General features: G+C 38.1%; 1 protein-coding gene across 2 annotated transcripts; it reads right to left on the bottom strand.

Moving 5' to 3' along the window:
- Positions 1-78: 78 nt before the first annotated feature.
- FAM210A (family with sequence similarity 210 member A) lies at positions 79-19,007 on the bottom strand. Of its 2 annotated transcripts, none has more exons than XM_082047162.1 (5): positions 18,866-19,007; positions 6,885-7,008; positions 5,479-5,951; positions 3,229-3,340; positions 79-1,952 (listed from the first exon to the last, which is right to left on the bottom strand). In XM_082047162.1, the coding sequence occupies exons 3-5, from the start codon at positions 5,925-5,927 to the stop codon at positions 1,686-1,688; spliced, it is 828 nt and encodes a 275-aa protein (XP_081903288.1). In that variant the 5' UTR covers positions 5,928-5,951; positions 6,885-7,008; positions 18,866-19,007; the 3' UTR covers positions 79-1,685. The 2 variants fall into 2 exon arrangements, with proteins under 2 accessions (XP_081903288.1, XP_081903287.1); XM_082047161.1 differs by having other exon boundaries at positions 18,707-19,007.
- Between the last annotated feature and the right edge of the window lie 16 nt (positions 19,008-19,023).

A 19,023-nucleotide genomic window follows, 5' to 3' on the forward strand; every position in this document is an offset into this window, starting at 1 on the left:
AAGGAAAGCTACACTAAGAAAGACAGAAGAAAAGCATCTATTAACTCAAATCCCACAGCAGAGCTCATCTCAGCAGCGTAAGACTTCACAGAATTATTTTTTAATAATATTTATCAGAAACATGGCACTTTACATCTTTGGGGCACTGAATATACAATGATTATTCCTCACAACATCCCTGTGAGTTAGGCATTAGATTGCCGCTACTATTTGACAGGCGGACAGAGGCAGAGAAGTATGTAATCAATACTACACAATTAAGTTAATGAAGTTCAACTCACTTAAACATGGAGAGGCTCTCAATAGCTTGATTGAAGACATAAGAGTGGGGCAGAGCTGATACTTTATCAGCTATATTCTTTTACTCCAGTCAATTACAATGCACAGGGTCCAACTCCATTGCTTACCCACATCCCCTTTGCAAAAAACCACCCTTGTTAAACAAGATACATATGCAGAGAGTTGCTACACAGTGAAAGTTGTAATAAAAGTAGGAAAAAAACCCCTTCAATGTAGCCTAAATTTTAATAAAATCATGAGAGAGGTTTGCCTGCCCAGCCAAATAGAACAGTTTCAACCTTAGTCCTTTAGGACATCTGAGACAGCATTTCAGTCTTCAGCTATGAGTATTTTCTTAACCTAAGAAAATTAGGGAAAAAAAGTCTGGGTAGACTGTGATGACTGTCTCAGAAATTAGGCTTTTTTTTAGTTAAATTGTTCTACTGAAGTCTGAGGGATTCCTGAATAGAAGGAAGAACTTTTTGGTTTAACATTAACTTTGCATGTATTTAAAAAGCCCCTTAGTATACATGTTTCTCAAGTAAACTTCTCTTTCAGAATTTGTTCCAAAAATGAAATAGAACAACTCTGTAAACTTTAACATAAGAAAAAAATCCTAGTTTTTAATATACAATTATTGATTAATTTAATTTAATAACTTTCTTTCTACTGTAAATCAACTTTAGAGAACAAAGTATACTTGACAATATGTCTGCCGTGGTTAACTCATCTTCCTGTAGCTTTCAGTTGAGGTTTCTGAACAAATACACTGTCCAAGAAAGATTCAGCCTCAACCTGTAAACTGTCACAGCTCAGCTGAAGTCAGCGTAGCCATTATAATACATTCAGACTGAGCAGCTAATCCACAGTTCCTTCATGTGCAGTATCGGTGATAATGGTCTGTCTCGAAACTGAGAGATGATCATGACTGAAGAGGCCTGGGTCTGCATACTCCAAAAACCAAAATAGGTTGCCTTCCCCTGTACAGAAATCTTAATTCTCATTTGATGGAAGATTCAGTCTAATGGAATAATGGCTGTGCACTACGATGGAAGAATAAAGTAGTAGCTTTTGGAAGAAACTGTCTGCATTTGGGAGAAGGGGAAGATTAAAAAAAAAAAAAGAGGAAACAGTAACTGTTAACATTATTACCACTGGACATACAAACTTCTAATTTTATATTCATTTTTCCTTCTGTAAATTGAAATTTTGCAACAACTACTCTCCTCCAGGGATGTTTAACCTTGGTGAATATACAGAATTTTTAAATCCACAGCGCAATTGTAGTCTCCAGACAAGAAGGGCAAAAGAAAAGAAAAAACAAGCTCCGAAGTGCACTTTGTATCTCCTGCCTCACAAAGGGTTAAAGTGCTTAGTTTGATATATCCAAAAATTAAGCATCTCCCCTAGTCTTTTATTTTTTTAAATGAAACTTTGTCTTTCGTTTCTTGTATCTTCTCTGTAATTTTATCCTTTGTTTCCTCCATCTTCTCTGTAATTTTATCTTTTGTTTCCTCCATCTTCTCTGTAATTTTATCTTTTGTTTCCCCCATCCTATCTTGTAGATATTCCTTTACTGGTGGTGGTGTCGACATGTAGCCATGCTTACGCAGATATTTAACAGTGATGGATGTTCCTCCCAAAGTCACAGTGTATCTGGCAGGAGTTGCAATCTTAAAGAAACCAAAGAACATACCATATCAATAAAATAAGACAATATTACCTAGCAAAAGGTATTTTTAACATTGAGAACTTACTTTGGCCAGTGTCAGATACTAAAAAGATCTTCTATTTATAAGGAAAAAAGACAAATTACAGTACATCCTCCAGAAATGTGTACCTTTTACTCAAAGTCTCCTTTTGACAAATCAGGCATTGGATTTAAGCCTCCCTGTGCAGCCTGTGGGACAAGCATAAGGTGTCTCACAATGCCATGCAGAACAGCTAGTATGTGAACACTGAGCCATATAAGCAAAGGGGAAATACTGACAACAGGATATACTTTAAATTCTAAAATTCACAAGAATATAGGTGTCTAACTTCGCGTTCAAAACTCAGACCCACACATAGAAAACTAGAACTAAAAGACACCTTAAGAGGTCAGCTAATCCAAGACACAACAAACCAGGTTTGCTCTTCTAGATAAACTAACCTGTTCTTTCAGAACTTCAAAGATTAAGCCTGCAAAATCTTGCCTTTGCAACCTATTCTAGTGCTTCCACACCTGGAAAGTTTCTTCCAACACTATCAGATCTCCGACCTATAATAAAATCTTTGTATTTAATCACACTTACTTATTGGTCTCTTTTGGGCACAGGAATAATTGGCAAGAGTAGTGCTTTCACATTTTATTTGGGAAAATAACTCCTTTAAATAACAGATAAGAAGCAGATCACATTTGGAAACAAAGCAGATGAGTGGCATTCAAAATGAATACAGTGCTTTGTTTTCACATGGTCTGACATGTTTCAAGTTTCCCAAACATTCATTGTGCACATCTAAAGCAAGAGAGAGACCCAAACCAGAATGTGATTCAAATGGACAATGGAAGTACTTGACAATGATGGAAAACTAAGGCAGGAAGACAAACTACTGAATTCTCTACAATAACTGTAATTTATCTGGAAATCATGACGTATTTAGACTTTACCTCTTTATGACCATTAATTATGTCAGGGATACAGAGATACAACCTAATTACAATTAAGTCTCCAAGGGCAGACAATAATTCCTCAGCAAACAAAGAAGTTATTTTAGAAATACACAGACTCCTTAAAGGCACACATAGCCCTTCTCAACTTGCATGTGACTATTTTTACTACAGAAATGAATGCTCAAGTATGTGTAACTGTCAAAGAGAGAAACCAGCATTAATTCTTTCTGATATAAACAAATAAACTGTTTAGTTCACCAGGCAAGATTTAGAGCTTATTTACAAACTATACTTACTTTGTACAATGCATATGCAGTTAGTGCATTTCCACTCTCAGAATTTTTCAGGATGCCCACTATGCTGTCCGGTAAGCCCATCAACTCTAAGAATGGAACAACATTCACTCCTCTAGAAAAAGGAAATAAAAATTGAAACTTGAATTGGAATTTGAAACCTGAGCAGTGATTTGCAGCATCATTTCCATTCTTTAACTCCATAGTACAAACTCTGTAAATCAATAGCAAAGTATTTTTTCATCTAAGCAATATAGTTACAGGCTTTATATTTCTGTACATATAGGTAAATTAACTTTCTTTTCAGCATTCCACCAAGAGGTAACTCTTTGATATTATCCCTGTTGGGCTGAGCAGCTACTAACTTACCTGTGTCCTGGTTTACTATGTTTGGAGGTAAGTATATACAATGGTTGTAAGACAGCTATGTAGACTCCAGTTGTGCAGATTCAACTTCATGCTCTGTTTTGCCTAAAATTACTACTTTTTCTTTTAAAAATTTCAGACTAATCTGCAGCATGCCCAGAAACACAGAACTTCAGTGTCCTCCATTCACTTTTAAATATATCAAACAAATTGAATGTGGCAAAAGAAAAGGAAGCAACATGTTATATTGCACAGGATTTCAAGGGTTTTGTGCCAAGTTGTTCTACTTTGCCAACATAAGGTGGCAAGGTGACTGGAGTGAGTTCCTGTCACAATTTCTTTCTATGTGAAAATCAGGGAAGGCAACATCAGCACAAAAAAAAAAAAAAAAAGAGTCAGCCCATCTATACATTCCAGTAGAAAGCTACAAGCAGTTATAGAAGACTTGACTTTTATACATTTAGAGATGTTGTATTATTAAGTATCATTATCCATTTCTACCTAATATTTTAAGCATTCTTCTGTGCATGTGATCACTTTAGCATCAGAAACAACAACAGGCACTAATTTACTAACAGTTACTAGAACTCACAATCTGAAGGTCTATCCCCAGAGTAGAAAATGGAGACCTGGTAAGATTTGAAAGACAGTATTAACCCTCTTATTTCACAAACCACCATGGTTTATTCTCTTATTAGCACTCACTCTGAAAGTTATTCTTCCACTTCAAGAGGCTGCTAAATAATTAGTGTCTAGCTAAATATTTTCGTTATTTTCATCTTCCAAATACCTGTTTTAGAAGCTAACTTAAGTGTTTCAAGAAAAATAATCTTCTCTCAATCTGAAACGTCTGGATGTAAGCATCACCCTAAATTCACCCAAAGCAAAATATTTTTATAGCTCAAGACCTTTATTACTCTGACATGAGCTAAATTTAGAATGACATTTGGATCTATAGCTCCTAGAAAGGGCAATTATGCCAGCTGGTTAGAGTAACTAAAACAAACACTTGTGCGGTAAGGCATTCTGATGCCAGAGCCCCATCCTTGCCGCCACAAACTGTCCTTGTTTCATGCTTTCTATTATTAAATATACAACACTACCAATCCAGAGATAAACATTTACTCATACTTAGCAAACAATCTGCAGATATATAAAACCTCTTTCATCTGAACTAGCAGCTCATATTTGATATAGTAGTTTTTTTCTAATAAACACCATTTTCCAGAACAGTATCTGGCACACAATATAGCTGAAAGAAACTACAATTAGAATAAATATTTGAGTGTCAAAAAAGTAATTTCCAATGAAAAAAAATCTGGCCTACAGTAGCAATTTTTTCAGTGGAAGGCAGGAAAGACAGGAAACAGAAAAGGAAAAGATACACATGGTTTGCAAGGAGCTCAGAGTGAGTGAGTAACATGAAAGTCCAATGAGGGAGGACTGAAGACGAAGGGAGGAGGAAGTGCTGAAATACCTCTGAAGTACAAGAGAAAAAAACAAAAGAACAGGTCTACAAAGAAGTCACTGAGCAATTTGTAATCAGGATTCCAAATCTCTACATTTACCTTGTAAGAGGCTACTAATAATTTCAATGCTGTTTACGTACATGCATACTTTGGAGAGAAGAGCATTCCTTCAAATGTTAGCAACACATCTGGCACACCACAATAACTGCATGATAATAGTACATACGTGACACTCCCATGAATCCTATATACTTTCGATATGAAATCATATGCTTCACTTAAAAAATGTAGCCTTATTTCCCTATTACATATAGAGGCACTTTTTGACATGTAATAATAATTTATATGTTCTTTTACACATGAAAGTCAGGTTCTATTCAGTAACAGCACCGGGTACTGCAACAAAATATCAACTTACTTCATGGCTGCATAGTAAAACACTCCAACCCATACAGTGGAAGTCACAAGATGCACTGGAATCATGACTTTTCCATACTGTTTAAAAGTCTTCTTGAATCTCTGAACAAGACTAATTGATTTGTCTTGTAATGGATCAGGATCTGAAGAATTTGACCCTACAGGGCTTTGCTTGGGTGTATCAGTGGCTGAAGTTGAAGGTTTTCTCTCTTCCGGTACTTTGTGAGGAGTGTCTGCTGGCTGCGATGAAAACGCACTTTTCTTTGAGGCAAACCGTGCTGTACCTGCATGAAGACATTTTTTAGGAGGGTCCAGTGCCAAAATGACTTTGCATCCAACATTAGTCACCACTGATTGTCCTTTTAAGCACTGAAATATACTAGAACGAGGAAAAAACAAACATGTTCCATGTGCCAGCTGAGATGCAGTATGTAACAGATTCCGCTGCATTTTGATGAAGTGTGGCTGAGGTGTCTACAGAGAGGAAAAAAGAAGAGTAAATAAATTGCATTTCAATAATCTGACTTCTATTTGCTCTAATACCACTTGAAATTCTCAAATTTTAAATTACTTTCTGTTCTTCTCCTTCAAAAAGTCTTCCTTATCTTGCTTTGCAGAAAAGGTTACTTTCCAGAATTAAGCAAATAATTTAAAATTAAATACAGTAAAAAACCCAACAATGATAATAATTATTAATAATCGATCAATAATCAATAAGCTTGATAGTAACAAACCTAACCACAACAGCAAGACTGCGTACATCTGTTAAAAAGGGGGATGGTACTGTTGAATGTCATGTATTAATAAGAGCAAAATTGAACTTCAATTTCAGAAATATTACAATAGCAAAGAATACTTTAAAATTGTGGATAGGTCAGTTAACTTTATGATTTTGGATACTTAACATTCACTCCTGAAAGTTCAAAAGAACCATTGAGAGATTCCTCACAGAAGATGAGAGGATTTGTGTTCGGCATGTATAGACATCAATAAGTCATTTCCTCCTCCCCCCCGCTCCCTCAAATGCATGCTTTAAACTAGTGAATGAAATACTAACTCTCTCCTTTATACAATGACTGCAAGTTACAGAACTAATTTTCCTTCCCTCCAAAAAGGTGCCAATTATTTATTTCATGTAACAAATGCCATTTAAGTCAGTTACATTAACAACTTTCAAACCTTTCTGATGCTGTTTCATTTTTAGTTATCACAACAATTCTTAATCCAAACTAGAAATCACTCATGTTTAACTGAAACTCCACTGTTGTCTTCATGTCTGCTTCCTCTTCACCTACAGCCTTAGATATATTTCAATCAGGTGTTTTGATAGTGAATTTGTCTAGGCTGCTGAAAATGATCAATACTTCATAACATTGGCAGCAGTTAAAAAAATGAAGCCATACATACCCTTTATTACTTTCCAGATATGCAACAAGAAAAGTATGATAAGGTTTGTATCTTCAAAAAGGTGCAACTCTTCTGCTAGTTCCCCACCTTTCAAATATACGTCCTGAACATACTGATAAGTCTCCTAAAATAGAAAAAAGGCACATTTAGAGAAACAGCAACAACAGCAAACTAATATTATGAAGATTTTTAGTCAGCCTGAAACCTACCTTCCTGAAGAAGTTATTGGTATGAATCGCCCTTTGGATACTGACATGCTAATGGGAGATATTTTTCTGTGGAACTTAGAAGTTCCTCAACTGTGACTTACTGATTCCTTCCAAAAGAGAAAAGTTTCATAACCCAAATGCATCTGTTGGATCGTTCCTGTCTATATGTTTTCTCAGTATTTTTAGCTTATTGTTGTGCTTGAATTAATTGCAATTAACAGAATTACAACATTTGATGTGGGGAAAAGACTGGATTAATGGTTTCAGGCTCCCTGTGAACCTCTACATTGCATGTGAAGCACAGACACCCACTTTTGCTGAACTCATACTAACAGGAGGTATTGCATCAATAGGGGAAAAGGGAACTCTTGTCTCTCACTCATGTTGAGCTATGAACTCAGTGGGAGCCAAGAAGTACTGTTGCTTACAGAGCAGTAAATCAGCTACAGGTACTGCATCTCAACAAGTCAGTCTTCTGTAAGAACTCACTGGAAGTAGAAACTGCTTGTGCTGCCTCTGGTTTTATGAAAAGTAGAGATTATTGCTGACTTCTTAGATCTAAATGCAATTGCTTCTCAAAACAAAAATGTAGTGAAAACACTCAGTAAAACTCAAGTATTAAGATGGCGCTCTGTCATATACAAACAACCTTACTGATTTATAGAAATTATAACAACAACTGGAAGACAACTATGTTGCTTGCCTATTGCCACTTACACTTCTCTCCTGAGGGACAACACTCTCCGCATAGAACTGTTTTCCCCTCTCACCAACAGTACACAACATTTAGCATCTGCCCTCAGTAGAATTTCACAATAGCCACCCAGAAGACTCAGCAAAGGATACCTATCCATCTATGGGAATCCACAAGCTTTTGCATCAGTCTTTTGCTGTTTATCTATTTGCAGTGGCTGGTACCCTATTGAAAAAGTAACTGTTCCAAACAAGCTTTTAAAAGTGCCACCATACAGCATGAGGAAAACCACGTTCAGCACTCTGATTTTAGTTCATGAATGTTATTAACAGGATTCTGCATTCCAACAGCCTTGGAAGGAGATCATTCTTCTGTACAGAAGAAGAAACTGAACAAGTAATTCTGAATTTTCCCATTCTATGTAGTATATATATAGTAGCATTTCTCAGAACACAATTTCTAGGTTTTGCTGTCCAGCACCTCCTGACAGCACAAACACCATACCACATCCCTGATTCACTGCAATGGCCACAGAACACTGGGGTATGTAATAGCTTCCAGGGGGTCAGAATCCTCCTTATGTTAAGAAGCAATCCATCACTACTATGTGTTCAACACTCATCAGTCAGTAACTAACATAGTTGTGACTAGTAAAAGGGTTTAAGGCCTCTGCTCACTGTATAAGACTTAAAAATATAATGACACTGATGGCTTTAAAGCAGGATAACTACCGGGGTCACTGACAGGACTTGTCATGCCACTTTTTTTGGTCCTATATCCCCAGATGGACTTGGAACTCATTAACTAAAGGGTTTTTTTTCCATGATGCAAGAACTGACTGGTCAGAGGGAAGGTTCTCTAACCATCTAGGGTAGATCCTGAAAGGGTCCTGAACCTTGTAAGCACAGATGATAGCATGGTTCTAGCTAATACTCTGTGAAACAGCTTACTCTTTGCTCCTCTTCTTTATATATAAGCAAAGCCTTAGATATGATAGTGCTTACATTTTTTTCAAAACAAGGTTGGAATTTTCCTAACATTCCTGCTGTGTTTCATAGGTATGTGCTTTGTCTAAATGAACAAAGGAGAGACTTTTGACGTGTCAGTAAATTGAGGATTACACTACTATCCACCAGCACAAAACTAAATGAGGGAAATATTATAATGGCTACAGGAGGATGTAACACAGGCAAATGAGTAAAATAAGAGATCAATATAGCATATACATAATGAATTGATTTTAAATAAATAAATATTCTTAAAGGGGTGATAGGTGCAGCTGCTCAATTGTAATATTATAATTACTTGGGTCAATATTACAAACAAATCTTAAACAGGACAGACAACTCAAAGTGCACAATAAATATGGTGAGAGGCCCAAAGAAATACAAAACTGTAGTTGTTTCATCCCTCTAAATCACAAGATGAATATAGAGAAATTTCTCCTTTATGATGCAATTTGCAAAAGGAAGTTCCTGTTACCTTGTGCACTCAACAGGCAGTTAGACAAAGTGTGTCGGCCTACAGATGCGAGACAATTTTATTCTGTAAACAAACACTTCTCTTAAATAAACTGCTGGAGCAATACAAGCTATACAATTGCCCCTGGAACTTTAGGTTGTTAGAACCACTCAGATTCTAAGGAAGTCAGGACAGTAACTTAAATGTTATCCACAACTGCACCTAGTGACTCTTCAAAAGTTGTTTCTTCATTTTGGTGTATTTCATTTTTTTCATGCTGTAGAATGATGCTGCAAAGGCACAGAAAAGTAGAGATGGTAGAAGCATCAGACACCAAGGTGGAAAAGCAGCTAGTCTCTGGCATGAGAATTCTGAGTGGGGGAGATGTGGGGCAGAAGGTATTTTAAAGGTTCTTATGATTTCTGCATTTATTTTTTTCTTAAGAATGCCACAAGGGAAAAAAAAAAAGTATGGAGATGTCTAAGGACAAATATAGCTGTTCTCTGCTGTAAGAATCTTGTGTGATCAGTGACTGAATAGATGGTAGTATGACAAACTATGAAATGATACACAGACTCTTCTAGGATAAGGTCTCCTCCTCAGTGCTGTCATATTCTGGCTATTTAGTAGTATCTCCAGCCAGCTGTAAACTGAGCTGAAGAAATCTTGGCTGTTCAAGACATACTCCTGGTTGGGATTCTTGGACATACATTTAGGTCCTTGAAGGCATGTCTGTCTCATGGCAAGTTATTAACAAGCCCTCTGACACAAAGGGAGTGCTCTAGTGACCTCTTGAGGAACAGTTCAGATCAACTTCTCATTACAGTGCTAGAGGTTTTGTTTAGCAATTTTCGTACTTCTGTTATAGTTTAGATCAGCTTCGGCATAAACCTGATGCACTGCAGGAGTACCCCATCTCTTGCATTTGCTCTGCTAAATCTTTGCCTTCCAGTGATCACTAGGAAATAGAGATCAAACGTGCTTTTGTTCCTGAGGATAACAAAAATTCAGGATCTTTTAATGTCACAGAGTTGGTCTATGTGACTACCACAAATTAATAGTTTTAGATGTCTGCTAACATGTTATGCAAAAAAACCACAGGTGATCATTGGAAGACACAGAAGTAACAAGCCACGCCAACACAGGTTCAGCAAAGGCTGCTGTGGATATCTGCTGTTGGAAAGAGAAATCATGTCAGAGATATTGTCAGATGGAACTTTCATCAGGATAATTTGTATAAAAAGTTACCTTGTTAAAATTATTTCTTTTTGAGCTACCAGAGAAATTAAAATACAAGACTGGGGTTGGGGTGTAAGATGACAAAAACTTTAGCAGAAGTTCTTTTGTAAAAGAGGTCAGAAGGCATCAGAGGGAATTGCAGGTGCAATATATATAGACAACACTGGTTTACTTTCTCAGTTCTACCAGAAACACTCGGACACAATATGCAAATATGGATGAATTTAAAGCATTTTTCCTTGTTCTGCTACTGTTTAAAAAAAGAACATTAATTATACCACAGGAGAGTTCCCAATGAAAATCCATGAGCTTTTTCCACTCCCAAGGTACCTTTCTATGAAACCAGAGAATAAATTTACATTCTTGTCATTTTTGCATCAGGCAAACTTTGAAGATTGTGTGTTGTACATACAGAAGAATTTTGAAAGGGGACAAACCAAATTTTCAGAAATCCTCTCCAGCTCACCTTTCAGATTGCATAAGAAGCGAATGTCCAGTGCTCATTCAAACAGCTTAGTTTAATAAAAACCCTTACTATATTGCTTACATTTTTACTAAATACGATTAAAAAAAAAAAAACAACAAAAAAACCACAAACAAAACTTGTTTTCAGATTTAATTATTCTTTTCAAGAACTTATTGACAATATAATTTTTTAAAAGCATCTTGCCACGCTAATAAACCAAATTAAGAATAACACAACTGAACAAAAAACATATGTGGGTTGCCTAAAAAGCTGGGAATACATTTAAAAATCATTGCAATAATACTGCAATACATGCAAAGCATCATTGTTTCTCCTAGTAACTGCAATGGTTCAGCACAGAATGCAGTCACTATCCATGGACGGGAAAATAATAGCATATAGAGACTTGTTATTTTTTGTATTAGTACTTTTAGAGTGTATGAATGAGCATTTAAAACTTGTATTTTGACCTTTACTGCTTTTGCAGTGTCCCTGATACAATCTGTTATTCATTCTAAACTATGAACTTGGGTATGATTTGAAATTTTGGCATCACTAGCTGTCTGTCCACCATTTTGGGCTGTCTAAAAAATATACCACCACATTTTGGGTTAAAGGGAGTAATGCAAAATAAGTAATGGTGAAATTCATTAAAATCTTAGGGAAAAATGATCACACTAAAACAAATGTAAGAATAAACTCACAGACATATTATCCTAAGACATTATCCCCATACCACCTCCATCATGTCTAATCTCTATAATATTTTCACTTAGTCAATGCCATGCTATAATATTTAAATTTATCATATTACTATAGTTCAATACTGATATAAGTGGAGACAAGCCAAGCACTTTTTAACCCTCATTTTAGCTAAACTATTTTCATTCTTGTTAAAACAAACTTAGTGAAGTCAAGAAAGAAGAATAAACCCTCATAGGGTCCCTTACACACAGCAATCTCCACTACTACTATCTCCTGAAACTTAAGTATTAGAAAGCCCAACAAAAACTGGCTTTAGGAAGAATAAAAGCTCTTGTAGACATTTATAAAATCTGAACATTGGACTCAGAAGGCAAATAAAACAGGAGAACCTAATGCAATGTCTGTGTGTTGAGTTATAGATTTGGAATGCTAAACAAGAGACTTAGCAGCTGGTCTGCATCCAGTCAATATGACAGTGCTATCCCAATTTCCCTCTGTTGGAAGGCATTAGATCTTAAGCCTGCACATAGCTAAGCATTATATAAAAGTGTGAATGTTCTCTCTCAAAGTCTTCTAAAAGAAAGTATCACCACCATTTGCAGTGCTTTCTGATCTTCAGAACTGTTTTGAATACCAGGCACTATGCCACCTTTTCACTCCCTTTTCCTGCTTTGCAGTGCTAAACAGCTGCGCTAAGTTCCTTCATTCAGAAGTTTAATTCTGCCCTCTACCGAATTTTTATGTAAGTACACCCCTTACACTAGTACTACAAAAGGTCTCTACTCTCCATGATTCCTCCCAGCAAGTCTAAGTTTGCTGTATCATCTTCTATATTGGTTCCAGAGCCCCCCAAAATAACAGGCACATGTCGTAGAATGAATCATAGAATGTCCTGAGTTGGAAAGGGACCCACATAGATCATCGAGTCCAACTCCTGTCCCTGTGTATGACAACTCCACAGTTCACACCACATATCTGAGGGCGTTGTCCAGGTTCTTCTTGAATACTGTCAGACTTGGGGCCATGACACCTCCCTGAGAAGCCTGCTTCTGTGCTCCACTAGGGAAGAAAAAACACTTGTACTATCTGATTTGATTTTTTTGTCCATTTGTCACTCCAGACATGTCTGCAATAAGCAAGTTAGAAAAGTGATGCTTTTAGAGGTTAACTAAGCTTAAAAATAAGCATATACATCTATGCTCAAAAGGTTAAAACCCCCCGTTAGTTCAAAGTAGGGATTGTACTCATCTGCTTATTATTTTGCTCTTGTGCACATTATTTTAATCAAATCATCAAAATAAAATCTAATTCAGTCTCCTTTCTATTCCACTCTTATGTAATAACTTACTCAAGCAACCCCTAAGAGCCTCTTTTGTCTTTTTATTTCCCAATCTATAATTAGTTAATTCCCCTCAAAACACTTGTGTTTTTCTGTCAGAGAGTTTTCAACCAGAGGGCTGTTAACACACAGGTGTGTGTGGGGTGTGTGTGGGGGTGCAGTTTACAAAGTTTCTAGCAAATAACTAAAAGGGGCTGCAAAAGGTAATTCACATAAGCAAGCCTCATGTCAGCAGTTTCCTGCATATGGCTTTGAACTCCTCCAGAAGAAAGCCGCAACTGAATTGGTGAAGATTAGATGCTAAAACACAAATACACAGATCAGTTTTCTACACTTCACTAAAACATTGTTTGAGAATCTCTTAGGATCTTCCCTCTCAATAGTTCATTTGAACTTCAAATTGGCAGATTCCTTGCATCTTTCAGCTTTCACTAAGCATCTCAAAAGTTCTGACTCTACATTTCAACACATGCTGGAAGACATTAGAAACATGACTGTTCATGGTTATTTCTTTCATGAAGTACTGCTACCTCTCTTTGGAGTTCAGAACTACTGTGCATATCTCCTTTCAGTAATGGAGAAATCAACAGCAGTCAAAAGGTTGCAGGCAAAACTGAACTCCAGCTTGCTCAAGACCTCCTGCTCTTCATAATTTGGATTCTAGTAGCCAAGCTCATTTTTTCATTCATAATCTTTCTGATCACTCAAGACTTCCATGATATATAAAATTTAGATAATAATATTTAATTTAAACAGTCATCTTGGAATGATAAATATTTATCCATGAAAGGTCTACTGAAACAACTGGAAACACACTGCAGATATTGTGACTTCACTAAAACAAATGCTGTTAACCCAAATGAAGTTCAGCCTTTTTGACCAGATCATAGAATAAGACCTTAGGTATTCAAATACTTTCTCTTGATTAATTATAAACAGCATTTATTAGGAATGCACTTAAACTTAGTTCTTCGCATCAATTTCGTACAGCCTTCTGCGTCCTCTTGCCTTGTGACTACCAAAACTGTTTCTTTATCATTTTTGCCACCTTTGATCTTCACATGTCTTGTCTCATCATTCCTTGTCTCTCCTTTTATAACCCAGCCATAATCAACAGTATTGGCTGCAATAATATTTTAATGCAAATTATATTATGTAACAATTTTACAAAACACTTAACACAGCCACCCTTACTAAGCAGAAAGTCTTTTTACCCATCAAATTCATCTGAAGTACTTTTAAGACTTTCAAAAAAATATGCTCAAAGAAAAACTCTGAAGCCTTACAATTAGAAACAAAGTAGGAATAAATCTAAACCAGCCCCAAACTGAAAAAAAATCAAATCAACTTCACTAAGAACAGAATTCACACTGGAAGCATCATTAAGTTCAAGATTTTTTGTTTTTTTTGTTCTCTCACCACATTTATTTTGTTCTCTCACCACATTTATTTCACATTTTTAAACAAAGAAAAGCTGTCATTTTTCCCAGAAAAAAAATACAGAACGTTCATCTTTCAGCAAAATTACTGTTGGCAGACATTCACTTCACCTTTTCTAAATATTCAAAGTGTTGGATTCTCTGTTGTGAATTCAAACTTGTCCTACAGGGAAATATGTGTAGTATCAATCAAAACATCTTGAAAAATTGTGTGAAGAGGCTGATCACAACATTTACAGAACACACATGTGCTCAAAACCACTTTCTTCTTCTAATTTTTAGGAAGCGCTGTCCTCCACATCTCTACAAATGAGTGTGAACCGTTCTTATGAAACAAGTATTGTTTTTATTAAGATCTTGATACCTGAGTATCAAGATCTTGATACCTGAGCAGATAAACTTTCTTGCTCATCATTCAATTTAATGCCTTACACGGCATCTTTTCCTTAGAGGAGATGATTGCTAATATTGCCAGCCATGCAAACAATAAAAATTACACCATCTACAAGTGTCCAAAATAGCATCAGACTCATAGAGGTGTGCCTTTACACCAGAAGAAACTCTGATGGGACTTCAGTAATAGGACACTAATAATGCTCCAGCTCAGTCTGAAGCAGCAGATTTACTACATTTCAGTATTCAGATTGAGAAAGGAATCCTGTGACTGTGACACTGCAACATTTGAAAGCACACTGCAGTCTGCAAGACATCATCAACAAAGCCCAAGGCTTGTGTTTCAGTGCAGAAACATCCCTCCATCAGGAAGTACTATCCTGTGGCCTGAGAGAGCAGGAAGCAAAAGATGCCATCCAATTTTAACATCAGTAAAATCACCTTTTAAATCCACAAAATATTAAGAGCAAATAGTTAATTACCTGGCACGTGGTGCTAAACACTACCATTACAGTTAAAATACACTTGTTTTCATGTTCTATTCAACTCCTCTGTCAGCCAGTTTTGGAAGAGACTTTTAGAACTCGTATAAAGCCACTCAGATATTTTTATTTAGAATTTTAAAAAATCCATCCATCTGAAAAAACCCTACTCCTGTGTTTTATAATTTGTTCATGAGTACCTGACTGTATTATTCCCCATTCACTTCCCTCATCCCACTCTGCAAGTACAGATTACACAAGTACTGGAGAGCCACAGGGGATTGTCTGCTACAACAAAGTCACAATCACAGACAGGCAACTTCTTGTTTTGTTTATGTAAGAACCGCTACACAGGGCCAAGGTCAGGTTTTGGACAAGATCAAATAGCAGATCCATGGCACTAAAATTTACAGCCCAGATAAGTGCATTTTCATTTTTCTGAAGTGCACAGAATAAGACCTAGTTTTATCATTCACAAGTCTTTGTTTAGAAGGAGCAGTACCATGTCTGGAAACATAATATTTTTTTTTTTAAATTGAATAATACTATGGGTAGCTACTTGGAAGATGATGAGAGGAGAACTGAGTGATGGAAGGCACTGGAGCAGAAAGGATTTGAGCTGTTCAGAAGAAACACCAAGTTCACGAGAACACCAATCATTACCACTAGTGCTGCAGAAAAGTCTAGACACCAACCAGGGTAAAGCCCTATTGTATAATCCCAGTGCCTTAAAGGGGAGAAGTGACTTCTGTCCCTAACTACTTGCTTACTAATATGGACAAAAGGTGGGATGACTGACAAAATTAGACACACCAGTCTGGCCTCCTAAAACCTAGTTAAGCCACCATTTTTCTGACAGTTTGAAGCAATACATTCTTGACTTACTATGAAGAAAATTATGCTGCACTTAACATACCTGTACTGCTATCTTCATGATAACTGAATTTAGGAAGGTATTCTCACAATAGATTAGGCTTTTTTAACCGAATATCAACTTTCCGATTTTACTGTAATTTTATTATAAGGACAGGGACATGAAGAACAATCTGCGGTTTTAATCTGTGTTTTTTAGAGTATAGTGACCGAAGACTTAAAAATTAAGAAAAAATGCTGTAACTCGAGCATTATTCTTTTTGTTGTTGTCATACTGCACAATCCTTTTGTCTCCAGTCAAAGAATCTACTTGAAGTACTTTACAGTCGTTAAGAATCCCTGACCCTGAGCCTTGATCTAAAGTGATGGAACTAGGTAGTTACCTATCATAACAACAAGATAAAAGCCTTATGATCTATTGTCATGGTATCTTACTGTCCAGAAGACTTCAATCATACTTTGGGCCCAGGCCTCAGTTCTTCTATTGGTTTTATTCTACTCTTAATACTGAAATATTGCTGATTGATGTTTAATTTGCTTCAGCAACTAATTTTCAAAACAAGTTCAGCTTCAGCTATCTGGGTTCAGTGTATCAACACCAACAAGAACAATCTGCAAAACTAGCTGTTTGCAAGGAATGTTATTGATTTAACTAGCAGTTTTACATTTTAAAGATCAGTGCCCTTTCTGCTTTTCTCATTAAATTTGTTGTGGCCTTATCTTCAAGACCAGTCAGAAGTCCCTACACATCCAGAAATGTGTTGAGATGCAAACTAAGGGCTGTTATCTGGGATAAGGGGGCATCAGGAACACTGTCTTGTAAAAACCGACTTCAGTTTCTTAGTGATGCCTATAAGCATACACACAGTGCTAGGTCAGTTTGTCTGGAGAAAAGATAACCTACAGCAGGAGAATTACATGGATCCTTTCAAAAACCTAAATGAGATCAAGCCTTTTTTTATCAGCTGCTATAGTCTGTGAAGTAAATCTGTAGACAGTCATGCTAGACAAATCTAACTTCTCACATTCCTTACATACTCTTTCAACAGTCTGAATTTGCCTACTCAGTTTTTGCTATGTGCAAGCCACCTGATATCCACCCACCTGAATCATCTTTCCCCCCCCCCCCCCCATGGATGGAAGTGCTTCTCAAACAGTAAGTGCAATTCAATGCTGCTGCCATAGAGGCCAGTCATACCCCTCTTACCTCAAACAGCCCTTGAACAGAAAAGAGGAGATAAACACCTGCTGTCAACCCCATAGGAGGAGATAGATGGCGAGGACACATTATCCTCTGTGCATGCGTTTCCCACACAGAAGCAGCTGCAAGTCATATAAGCTAGCGGCACAGGCAGCAAGTACATTCCAAATGAGGAACCTGTTCCCTAGCTCTCCCTAAAGTAGGAAAACTTTGGCAAATCATTTTACATTTACATACTTGTAACAGCAATAACATCTTGAGGGTTAGGTACATTAAGGAACGCTTACAGTTGAAGTATGCTTAAGAATTAATTTTGGTAAAGAATTCTAGGATATCTCACGTACTACTGCCCAAATTAATGTTTTATCTTTTGGGCCAGTTTGTAGAAAGCATTTCAGAAATGGACATAGAAGAGGGTGAACATGTAGTTTGCAATATCAGACATAAATCCACATTTGACTTAACAGCCTTAACAAAAATTCTTAGGAATTCTCAGTCTGGCTCACTGGATAGCTCCCACAGTTAATTACAAGAAGCAGATTGCTAATGAGAACCATAATTCTATGCAATTTTGCCACGAGGGTTATGTCTTGTTCAGCCAGCTGCTGCCTTCTATTGCTTCAGAGACCACCAAAGCTAGTCCATACAAAACATAAGAGAAAAAAGTGCTGAAAGCTCAAGGTGAGCAAGAAAACGTAACTTATACCAGTAAACAGTTAAGAGGAGCAAAAATCAGATTTCTCAGTTTTGAGATTCTCCCACTAAGAGAAACCAGCCCTTTGCTCGGAATTTGTCACGTGCCACAAGTGAGTCACCAAAACCCACACAAAACATTTATTAGACAAGAAACTATTTGTACAGCCGTTTCAAGTAGTCTAAAAAGTCAAAACACGCGCAGAATCAGTCGCCTCGGGAGAGGAACATCCTAAGGAGCGCAACCTACCCGCGGCCCCTTAACGGTACAACCGTCAGAGACCCGCGGCCGACATTTTTCATGGCACACAAAACGGCCCGGAGTTTGCAAAAGGGAAAGCAGCAGGAGGAAGGCACGGAGCTCCAAGGAGGCATTCTACTCCAGTGTCTCTGGGCGGCTGCCGGTCAGGGAGCCCCATCTCCCAGGGCTGAGATAGCAAAAGCAGCCAGTGACGGGGACACCCCTGCGCTGCTGGGGAACCTGCCTGACGCCCGCAGGTCCCGCCGCTCCCCACCAGCCGCGCCTCCCGGCCGCCGCACGCCCCGGGGGGCTACGGGAGGTGCCCGCACCTTCCTTCGCCTGCTGCCGGGCGGCGGGCCCTCCCCCTCGGCCCCACCAGGCGCGTACCTTGTGGCTACCGCTCCTCCTCACGGGCCCCGAGCCATGGAGAGTCGCACCGGGCGGCGGTTGACCAACGGCCGCTGCCCGCGCGCGCCCGTCACCTCCCCCTACCGGCCTCGCGCGCGCGGCAGGGCAACGTGCAGGAACGCCCGTCCCCACCATCACCTTGAGGCCCGGCGGGGCCCGACTGCGCAGGCGCTCACCGCGCCCCGCCGCGCGGCCCTCTGGGGCTCGTAGTCCTCTCCTCCCGCAGGCCAGGCCCGGGCGCCGGGACCCGTCACGTTTCACGCGTGCGAAGTGTCGCCTTTCCCCCTCCCTCCCCC

The sequence above is a fragment of the Streptopelia decaocto genome (assembly GCF_964273445.1).
Source record: "Streptopelia decaocto genome assembly, chromosome: 2".
NCBI lineage: Eukaryota > Metazoa > Chordata > Aves > Columbiformes > Columbidae > Streptopelia > Streptopelia decaocto.